This window comes from Typopeltis vanoorti, chromosome 15, assembly GCF_054136105.1.
Source record: "Typopeltis vanoorti isolate ZY-2024b chromosome 15, IOZ_Tvanoo_1.0, whole genome shotgun sequence".
Taxonomy (NCBI): domain Eukaryota; kingdom Metazoa; phylum Arthropoda; class Arachnida; order Uropygi; family Thelyphonidae; genus Typopeltis; species Typopeltis vanoorti.
In genome coordinates, this window is record NC_143563.1 from 68,643,050 (window position 1) to 68,655,151 (window position 12,102).

Sequence of the window (12,102 nt, forward strand, 5' to 3'; positions counted from 1 at the left end):
ACCAGCTGTGTATACATATGGAATGGTACTCCAAGAGATTGATGAGGCTAGGGACTTAGGGGTGTTGGTGGATAGGGAGATGAAGTTCAAGGGACACATTGCTAAGGTGGCCAATATTGCACATAGGATTACTTGGTTATTGAGGAATACACTAACATCCAGAGATAATGAGGTTATTATTCTTCTCTATAAGGCATTGATACTTCCACATTTGGATTACTGTGCTCAGGTCTGGTCACCTGGATTCCTTGGAGATGAGGAGGGTGTGGAGAGTGCTCAGAGGAGAGTGACTAAGTTGGTGAGTGATGTAAAATGCTTCCTACATTGATAGATTGAGAGCTTGTGGATTGCAGAGGTTGGTTGATAGGTGGATATGATAGAAACATTTAAATTACTAAAAAGTTTTTATAAGATTGATACAGGAGAAATATTTCAGCTGCATGATAGTGATGGAAGAACAAGAGGTCATCCCTGGAAATTAAGGAAAAGGTGGTTTACAAGGGTGTAAGAACCGAGGTTTTTCGCCTGGAGGCTGGGATATAAAAATGGGGGGGGGGATATAAAAATGTCAATTTTGCATTGAATTTCTGCTACCATTTACTGAATAGTTCATATTTTGTTTCTATAATGCTATTTTATGCATTTTTATAACTTCCTAAATTTAACGTATTGACCTCTTTAGGAAACGTTGCACCTGCTGACTTATCTTCAGATATAGAAAGCCACATTAAAGATGCAGAGATTCTTCTAATTGATGGCAAAATCCTTTGTCACATCATGCAAGCAGTTCCAAAGTTGAAATGGGCCCATTCTTCATGGGCAGGTAAAGTACATATCTTGTTTAATTTTGTTGTTAACGTGATGCAGCAATATAATAGTTATCAAGTTTATGATTAATGGAAATGGAACTAAATACTCTCAGTGGTTTTTTGAATTGTTTATTTACTATTTTGAATATAAAGAAAAAAAAATTAAGTAACAGTAAAAATGATTTGAATCTTCCCAGATCTTATTAGTAAGTATGTTTTTCTTAAACTTATAAACAGCCATCATTTTGAATTTATTTATTAAATTTTTTGAATAAGCAGAAAATATATATGGTTATATTCATAAACTATAAATAATTTATTCTATATTTTGCTTTATTTTTTTTAAACTGTTCATAAAGAAGAAGAGTAATTCTAGTATTGTATGTTCAAGTATTTGTATTTTAAGAAAGGGACATTTTAGAGTATAGTAAATAATAGTAAACTGGAAATAGTAAAAAAAAAAAAAAAATGGAAATATAAACTTCATTGAACTGGACATAGTGAACATTGAACATAGTAAACTTCATTCATCAAGTCGATAATTTTAATTTTTTTGTAATATGTTGAAATTCTGTTTCAAGATGTTTTATATAAATGTGTAATTATGAAGAAATCTGTTTATTCCTTTCTTTATGAACATTGATATTAATCACAACTGATTATATTCCAAAAAAAAAAAAAATGTTATTTGTGTTGTTTTTTTAACTGTTTCACTTGACTGATCTACTTCTATAGAATTAAATTGCAAATAACCTCTTTGAATTTCTCTAATAGAATAGATTTTATTTAAATCTAATACGACTGTTGCTATAATTCTTTTCAACAGATTATTGCCACAATGACTATGTTATGATCTTTTAGTGTAAAAACTGTATACTTATAAACCTCTAGTTTTTATCACCATCATCATCAAATTCCTGACATGTACCCTCAAGGGGGTGTACAGGATATGATAGTACTACATGAAAGATTTACATCATTACTAACATTCCTATCTACAATTTATAATATATATACATTCCTATCTACAATTTTCCTCCAAATCAGTCTGTTACTTGTCAAGACTCTAACATTATCAGATCTTATATTTCTATCATCTAAGGCACTTTGTAGTGTATCAATCCACATATATATCAGTCTTCCTCTGGGTCGTTTCCCTACCAACCTGGCAGAGAACACTTGTTTTGCTAATCTTTCCTCGCCCATTCTGTTTAAGTAACCATACCACCTGAGACTAGCTCTGCTAACGCACACCTGGATGCTGACAATGTCAAGTTCTTTCCTAATATCCTCGTTTTTAATATGATATTGCTATTGATGCAATCTATTCATGCCTCTAATCTTTCCCAGGGCTCTCATATCTGCGGTCTCTAGTCTTTGGTCAAGTGTTTTACTTCTGGCCCAGCTCTCAGATCCATAAGTTAAAACTGGTTTGAACACTGTTTTGTTTACAGTGTTCTCCATTCACAACACAATTGATATTTTCAACAATTCTACCTATTTTCATTGTCTTTGTCTTTTTAATGCTGACCTTCATACCATATCCATTACAACAGTTATTTAGTTTAGTCAGGGAATCTTGCAAATTGTAGCGGATTTATTTAGAAGTATAACATCGTCAGCATAAAGCAAAGAGCTGACATTAACATCTCCAATTCTGAGATCATGTTTAATACCACTTTCCTTCATAATGTGATCCATATAGATAATGAATAACAGAGGGGATAATGTACATCTTTGTCTCACACCAGATTTAACATTAAACCATCTTCCTGTACTTCCTTCAATTCTAACTGCTGGCTTCCAACTCAAATAAAGACTAAGTATTGCTTGACATAATGCCCCATTGACACCAAATAGCTTTTCTCTTGGCACCTTGTCATATGCCTTTTCCAGATCGACAAAACTTAAATACAGATCTTTGTTATATTCCCATGCTTTCTCAAGTATTTGTTGTAAAGTGAAGATCTGATCCTGACAGCCTCTATTTGGCCTAAATCCAGCTTGTTCTTCACCAAGCTTTTCTTCTCAACCGTTTCTCAAGTATACTTGCATAGATCTTACCAGAAACACTCAGTAGGGAAATGCTTCTGTAATTCTCACATTCAGTTTTATTTCCCTTTTTATATATGGATACTATTAGAGCTCTACTCCATTCATCGGGAATTCGTCCCTCTGTCCAGTCTTTCTGAAGTATGCAGTGCAGCCACTGCAAGACATTTATACCATTTTTTTTTTTGACATTTATAACATTTATAGCCATTTATAAAGGCAGCAGAAGTAGATGGTTGAATATCATCTACTTCTGCTGCCTTTCCACATTTCAAGCCTTTGATGGCTTTTTCTACTTCAAGTATGGATATGTATCTCTGACTGTATGCCTGTTGAAATTTTTTTTACCACTGTGCTTATCACTGTTGTTTCATTTAGCAATTTTTTGAAGTAATTATTCCATACTTCAAGGATATCTTTTTCTCCTGTTTTCATGTCACCTTTATCATCTCTAACTCCTTTTACAGCACTCTTTCCTCCATTTCTAAGCTTCTTCAACAACCTTCAGAGTATCTTACCACCTTCTTGATATTTATTTTCTATGTTCTTGCCAAAGTTCTCCCATGACTTTTGTTTAGCTAGTTTTACACAGTGTTTTGCTTTCTTACATTTGTCTCTGTATTCTCTAAGTGCACAAGCTGACTTATTTGCCATTGATATGCTTTCTTCTTTTCCTTCACTGCCCCTTTAACTTCCAGTGTCCACCATGGAGTTTTGATTTTTCAATCCTTGCAGACAACCTCACCACATGCCTCTCTGTCTGAATCAATGAGGGTTTTCTTCAAGGCTTGCCACTGAATTGCCAAGGTTTGGTTCCTGTTCTCACACTCTTTCATTATTTTTTCAATAATCTTTGTGTATTTTAGTCTGCAGTTCTCATCTCAGAGCTTCTCAACTTTTATTTGCTTTAAAACTTTCTTACATGTTATTCTTTTCAATATGAAATTCAATTTTATCCTGCTCAAGACTAAATAGTGATCGCTTCCAATTTCAAATCCTCTGTACACTCCGGTGTCCTGCACCAGGGAGAAAACATCACTATCAACAATAACATAGTCAATGAGACTTTTCTTATTCTTTGCCTCTTCTCTCCATGTGAATTTGTGCACATTTTTATGTTGGAACATGGTGTTAGTAATAACCAGTCCATGTCCTGAGCAGAAATCCAACAGGTATTTGCTATTATTATTAGCTTTGCTCTTTTCTCCAAATTTTCCCAAAATCTTTTTATTTGTCTGACAGTCATGTCCTACTCTGCTATTTAGATCCCCAACAAGGACCAACTTTTCCTTTTTCATTGTGTCAGTGTTGCTTTTTCTAAAGCCTCAAAAAATTCTTCCACTTCTACCTTATTAGAACTTTCTGTGGGACCATAGGCACAAATAAGTCTCATTGTCCAGTTCCCCATTCTCATATTTGCCCACATCACTCTACTTGAGACTCCCTGCCATTCAAGAAGATTAGCCTCGTATTTAGTTTTGAATACTATGGCTACTCCTTCTTTTCCTTGATCGTCATTGCCTGAATATAACATTTTGTATTTATTGCTCAGAAATATCTCACCAGGTTTTGTCTTTTTTGTTTCAGTTACCCCTATTAAGTCGATCTGGTACTTATCTAATTCCTCAGCTAGCTTCATTTCTTTGTGATTCAGGCTTCTTATGTTGGTAGTACCGATCTTTAATTCTGGTGATGTTGAGTTAGGGTGTGCTTTCAGATTTGTTCCAGTAGCTGACTTTTCGCTCTTCGCCTTGGTTCCCTGGCGAAAATAATGGGGGCTTTGTTTAACCGTGCGATTCACCAGTCGGCATAAAATTTTGTCATGTTGTGCCATCATTTTGTATTTTGGTTTAAGCCAATAAGAATACAATTTGTTCGGCTAAATCCCAAATTGCCAGCCCATCCTCGTTCATTGAGTATCCAGGTAGATACTCAACAGGTTGTATCACGAGAAGGTGAGGATTGGACATTAGGTCAGAAGCTCTGGTCGGTTCTCCACATTCTTTTAAAGGCTATGTGGAGGTCTCATCTCAGTTATACAGTTTTGACCCTTAAGCACCCCTCTCTAGTTTTTATTATATAAAAATTGTTTTTATTACATGAAATTTTTTTTATGTTAAGGACATAAAAACTTAACTAGCTAGCATCTGGCAACCTTGTAATATCACATGAGAAATTTTGTTGTTGTTGATATGTATAACCCTCATTATCATTATCATAGAGAGATGATAAAATTCAGCATGATAAAAAATAACTCTGAGATTTGTCTTAAACTCTTTAAATACAAAATAGTTTCGTTCTTCAAATATTCATGGTCTTTCCGGTGATCTTTGCTTAAAAATCTTCCTTTCCCCTAAATTGTATAATCAGATGATAAATCATTGTTTTGTCACTAGGTATTGAGACAGTGATTTACTCAATTGATGTTGTTCTATAGCTGCAACTGACTTGAATTTGACATACCAAAGCACATTTGCCAGCCTGGTTGTCCGAGTGGTTTTCATATCTGCTTGCGAGCCAAAAGGCTGCGGATTCGAATTCCACCACGGTCATGGATGTTTGTGATTGTTTGTGAAAATACTAGTTGTGGTACTCAGTGATAGATGGGTGTTGGTGTAGATGATGAAGGTAGTTGCGGATGGTTGAGTGGTGGAGACAGAGAGTTTTAGAGTAGGTGCCCTCCCTTGATGAGTCTTTGGACTCCCTGGGGTGTCCAAAAAATAATAATAATAACTTGAAATGTTTTTTATTCTGCTTCAGTATAGTACAAACATAATATTTAAGCATTTCTAAGTTGCAAGATCTCTTTAATGAGCATGTCATTAGCAAGTTTCTGTTCTCTGTTTGAAATAATCAGAACTTAATTTAGGGATGAATCCATTTGGAATGAATGCACATGCAGTCATTCCACTAATGTTATGATACTAGACACAACAGTGAATTTTTCTACGGAGTAATTCTATGTCATTACTCCATAGTAATGACATAGAATTTTGATGAGATGTTGCTGTAGGTGGATTTAAAAACACTGATGCTGTGAGGGAAAAAAATAAATGAAGGTGTCATTTCATTAAGTAGTGTGTTTTGGCCATATGATATACATTACATTGGTGGAACTGCACTTCAAGAGGTGGCAGAGACAAGGATTACAGTTACAGGGTAGACATTGGGGGGAGTTATTTTGCTTGGTGGAATGGCAGGAAGGAGCGATGACAAGGGGGGCCATCCCTGGAAGTTACTAAAGGAAGCTGTGAACAAGGAGTGAGGAGTGGTTTCTTTGCATGGAGGGTGGTTGAACCATAGAATGCATTGCCTGAGAGAGTGGTTAGAGCAAGAACGGTCAATGAGTTCAGGGAGTGGTATGATAGATTTTGTGTTTCCTAAGAAGGACCTCCCATGATGAGTCTCTTGACTCCATGGAGGGCTGAATAATAATAATAATAATAAAAGAGATAGAATTAGTGAGAGATAATGTGAAGTATTGTCAATCATGTAAATGGAGATGAGCTGGGCATGCTTAGCAGATTGACAGATGAAAGGTGAACAAAATTAAGCGCTAAGTGGATACCAAGAGAAAGAAAAGTCATCTAAGAGCAAGATGGAGGGATGATCTATCAGGGTTGGACATGAGCTGGTGGACATTGGCTAAAACAGAAGGAACTAGAAAGTGAAGGGGAAGACATGTATCCACCAGCGGACAGAAACAGGCGAAAAATGAAGAAGAGAATATATTTATCAATTTCTGGAAACTGTGCTCTAGAGACCAAACATGGAACTTTTTTCAAGCCACTTCAGGCCTCCATTAAGTGGAGTGGTGGTTTCGTGCATCTAAGATTGTCATAGTACTGTGTGGAATGTTGGCTCTGAGAATATGTGAGAGTTTTATAATGCTCCAAGTTATATTTTAAGACTACACATTAGGATGCTTCTTATTTGCAAAGTTTAGTGTTTTCTGTGAGGCATCTTTTCCATTTGTTCGATATGATAAGTAAGAAATTCAGTAACATTTTAGCAAATATATTGAATGCTTAGAGATTTTGAGAGCATGTCAAAGTTTTATGTATTAAAAAAAAAAAATCAGCTAATGCCTTTTATTCCCATATAGGGAGTAGGTGAGACCATTTTAGCCCTATCTAACTTTTGGAGACTGGGTGGACAGTTCACTCTCCACTCGTAACCAATCAGAGATAACTGGCCCAAGGCTATCAGTAATTTAATCAGCATGCAGTGAAGAGATGGCTAACAAGTGCAACCATCTCATGGTTCCTAACCCTAACACAATATTTTTAATGCCTGAAAATAGTGTGGGTTCAATGGTCGATTTTCTTGAGTTTACAGGATGAAAAACCTTAGTTTCTGGGAGAAAGAAAACCGCTTGCCCATGCCAGAGATTGACTAACTCAGGAACCGGTTGAAAAAAGGCTTACAAAATGTTCCTCTAGTCGGCAACTAGATTTGAACCCAAACCTTACTCTGTGCATTCAAGTGCCATGGAGTGCGAATGCCACTTCCACTGAGCTACACAGGCTCTCGTTTTATGTTTAAGTTTTTATGTATTGAAATAGATAATAAGCAAACTACACGGTTTTGCCATAAATACTGTTACAACCCCCCCCCCCCTTGCTGCCCACAGAATTTTGCGAGCCTGGTTCCATTATTCACATTATGCACAGCCAACATTTGCATGTTTATCATTAGAGAGAGAGGGAGGAGTGAGAATTGTACAGGCAGTAGGGAGATTATGAGAACTGCCGTTGTAATAGCTATAAACGCCCAAAATCAGTAGGATGTTTGTGTATTGGACTTTTAACTGTTATAATGATACAGAAGATGTATCTGACTGCCAAAGAACAGGTTGACCATGCTACATTAGGATGTAACAGCTTGTGATAGCTGTGAAGGCATGCCCCACCATGTCATGAGAGAGCTAAACATTTCACAGAGAATAATGTCACATGTACTAACTGATGACCTGGGAATGAAAACATATCATCGTTCTACTGTTGTTTTTATCACCATCTGATGCAACTTATGCATCAGATGGTGATAAAAACAAAGGGACTTCTCTGGTGATATGCAAACAACAGACACAGAGATGTCCTCTTCACAGATGAGAAGATTTTCGCCATTGAGCACTATGTTTGCTATATGCTATAGCGCCAAGGATTAAGTGAAGTCATCACCTTGGTCAATGTTGGTTTGGTGTGTGTGTGTGTGGGGGGGGGGTGATGTATCACATGGGTATCCAAGTTGCAATTCTGTGACAAAGGGGTCAAAACCTCTGCTAAAATGTATCAAGACAACATGATGGAACCTGTTGTATGGCCCCCCGCCTGAATAACTCCTTGTTTCATTATAAGCAGTGGACCTTCCAACGGGAAGGTCCTACATGCAAGATGAGGACCACACAACAGTGGTTGGAGGCAAATGTGCCCAATCACATATCACCATTTGATTGACCATCTGGAAGTTCAAATCTGAATCTGTTGGATTCAAATTGTGGTTGGAGCTTGAGAGAGTAGCCTGCAAGAAATGACTCCCTCAGCCTAAAGGTGGATTTGGAGCAAACAGTGGCAGTGTTTCTGTTGGATGTTGTTTTTGGGAAAAACACTGTCCTTGCTAAAAAAAAGTTAGCTGGAATGAAAGAGAAGGATAAGGCAGAAACAGAATATCAATGAGGAAGTGATTGGAGGATGTCTCTGAGATAAGGATCATCTCCCTCTTCTGGATAACATCAACATTTTTGGGGAGGTTTTTGATCCACTACCCTAACTATGAAAATATTGTTCTAAGGTTGGATGAATTTGGGATTTACATAATATTAGAAATTGCAATGATGACAAAAGGGCACCAAGTTTTTTGGAGGCTATGATGATATGTTTGTGCCTGGAAAAGTTAGATTAAGCCTGAAAAGAAAAATATGATTTTGACTGGAGATCTGAGTATTACAAAGGCAGTGGCGGCCCGTACATAAGCGCTGCGACACTGCAGCACCTCCAAGGAAAAAATGAAAAAATTAAATTTTTGTTTGTGTTTATAAATAATAACAATGCTTACAACATTATATAAATGCAATACAACATGTTAAAGGTTACAGCTTATGTTTTGACATTGATTGAATAGTTAATAATTGGAATTGTATGATTAATGCTTTAGATTATGAAACAAATGCACTGCGATCTAACGGCGATATTCGTTTGCGCTTGTCATTGCACGTTACGTCATTCCCACGCTGCTTAAACAGCAGTGTATCTTTAGTATGCTTACTCACATTATTTCTGTGAGATATGAAACGTTTATTATTGGTGGGTGTGCGTGGTGAACTATTTTTTGTAAATCTTATTTTATTTTGTTAAAATAACATATAATTATTTATTTATTATAGATACAAGGCTGAATTATGATGAGTGTCACTGTTGAAAATATGAAAAGAATTATATTTTTTCAATTATTGTTACACAAAAAAAATGCACTGTGATCTAACACCGATATTCGTTTGCGCTTGTCATTGCACGTTACGTCATTCCGACACTGCCATTTGGGCAGTGTCGGAATGACGTAAGTATCTTTAGTATGCTTACATGTGTTATTTCTGTGAGATATGAAATATTTATTATTGTTGCATGTTCATGGTGAACTATTTTTTGTAAATCTTATTTTATTTTGTTAAAATAACATATAATTATTTATTTATTATAGATACAATGCTGAATTATGACAACAGTGTCACTGTTGAAAATATGAAAATAATTATATTTTTTCAATTATCGTTACACGAAAGAAATGCACTGCGATCTAATGCCGATGTTCATTTGCGCTTGTCATTGCTATTGATACGGAACTTTTATTATTGGTGTTTGTTTGTGGTGAGAATGAAATATTTTTAATAAAGTAATTTTTAATATGTAAATTTATTTATTAATAAATTCATTACTGATTAGGGGGAAAAAAGTTTTTTTTTTTTTTTTTATTTTATTTATTTTTTTTTTTTATATATATATGCAGCACCCCCACTTAAAATTTTTACCAGCTGCCACTGATCAAAGGTAAGAGGAAATGATCTTTCTTATGAGAAACAACATAGGGCTGTATTTTGGTAGTTCTAGCTTGTCCTCATCTCAGATAGTTTGCATATCAAAGTGGAAGCCACGTGGATATCAAATTTTGACTTTGGATTGACATGGTATATCGTGAACAGTAGGAAAACTCAGAAACTCCTTGTTCTATGAAGCAATGAAATTAAATGATACTGAAATTCCCATTGTGTGGGAATTTCAATACTACCAGCAAAAACTGCACAATGCTTATTGCCAAAGAATCCTGCAACAGTTTAACATCTTGAAATTTAACTTTGTACCCTGCACTTGAGAATGTGCATTACTTTTTGGCTTGAACATGGCTCTCAGGCTGAACTAGATCCCAAGCCAGTTCATGCAAGCATTCATTCCACAATTATTATTATTGTGGAAAGTTTTTCCTGCTTGGTTACAATGTATATTATACTTGATAAGAAATTATGTTCTTGTTTTAATCCTATGCCCAAGCATAAATGTGAAATAATTTCATGATTGGTTTACTTGTATATAGAGGCTGTTGACTTTGCAACAGTTGCCTTCATGTAGGAAGGGTCATAATGCATACCAGTTTTGACCTCTAATGAGATATCATCAGTGGAAGCCAGACCCAAGAAGATACCAGGATTAAATGAATGCAGAAGTCATAGATTTTCATATACAGGAAAACCTCGCTTTACGCGATTAATTAATCCATCAATTAATGCATGCCAAGCAAAATCGCATTAAGTAAATACAATAAACAATAGGAATAATTTATAGTTCATCCATCAGTTTGGAAAAAAAATTACAGTATAAGCTATATTAGAGGATAAAATCATCAAAGTTAATAAAAGTCAATTGTTTAAATTTTTATTTAATGTCTAAACATTTGATTGAGCTACTTTTTTTTACAAAAAAATTAAGTAAAGATGTTTGAATCATACTCGACTTTTTCATCTTGTCATGCAATTTGCAATAGCTGGCGATTGCTTTATCAAGATTTCAATGGACTTCGAAGCTTCGTTCCATATCAGGATCAGCATCAAACAAAATTTCCTTTGCATACTCAATGTGATTTGAAAACTAGCTTTTTTTTGCAGTTAGCTTCTTAGTCGTAATATTCTCTTCTTGTTCTGATAAGGAGTGCGATAATCTTCTGATTATCGCACTCCTTATCTTCTTCATATGCACGCTTTTCTTCTAGTTAAAGGAGATCATTTTCGCTTAACCATTCTGAATGGGAATCAAGCAAGTTTCTCATATCTCCCCAAGTTCTTTTCCAATTGTGCTGATTTCTTCAATAACATTAGATCTTGGATTTTGCAATAAACTAACATAGACTTGAGTTTAGAGTCGTCTTCTGCATTGCCTCCTATTAAAAGTGTAAGACGATCTTCAGATACTTTATATCCTGGTTGTGAGATCCTTCAGCTTTAGCTAGGAAAGTTTATGTTGGCCTATGCTTCCAAAAGAGACCAGTTTCGTCGATGTTGAATATTTGCCAATTCAACATCAACCTCCTGAATTATCCTTTGCAATTCTTCAGGAAACTTGGCCACAGAATCTTTATCATTACTAGCAGATTCCCCAGTTATTCTTATGTTATGCAGTCCAGTTTGATTTTTAAAACAGTCAAACCATCCTAAACTCACAGTAAAGCTTTCACATTCCTCTTGAAATTTGATCTCTTTGAATGAGGTAAAAATATTGAGAGCTTTTGCCAGAATCAACCAGAATCAAACCTCAATCCAGAGTGATTGAAGATGCTCCATCTCGATCATTAAATGGCTTCTATTTTGGGTGATCTGCATGCTTAAAGAAGCAGTAGCAACTTTTCCTTGTTCTTTGTATTCTTTGCTCTTATTTAATATAATCCAAACTGTAGACTCACTGTATTTCAGGTCTTACACAATCATTGTATTACCAGCACCACTTTCAAGTCTCTTTTCCAGCTTTTCTGCTTGCTGCATATTGGCGAAAAAAAATTTTGCATAATGTAAAAAAATGTGTTAACTGATTAATCACTTGCTTAAAGCAGGAAATAGTATTGTTTCACTCAATAGCGTTAACTGATTATCGCACATATCGAATTCGAGTTAAACGAGTTTTTCCTGTGCAAGTAGAAAAAAGGCATATCACCTTATTAAATATTCTGGATGAGAGATAGTTGTGGAAGGCAAATGATG

The 12,102-nt window shown here is 35.5% G+C and overlaps 1 protein-coding gene across 1 annotated transcript in view; it reads left to right on the forward strand.

Annotated features, from left to right (window-relative positions):
• Positions 1–12,102, forward strand: part of LOC150098850 (uncharacterized) — a 107,592-nt gene that overhangs the window by 4,192 nt on the left and 91,298 nt on the right. The window contains exon 2 of the mRNA XM_090405208.1: positions 683–823. Coding sequence (XP_090261334.1) covers positions 683–823 — 141 coding nt within the window. The remainder of the gene's footprint in view (positions 1–682; positions 824–12,102) is intronic.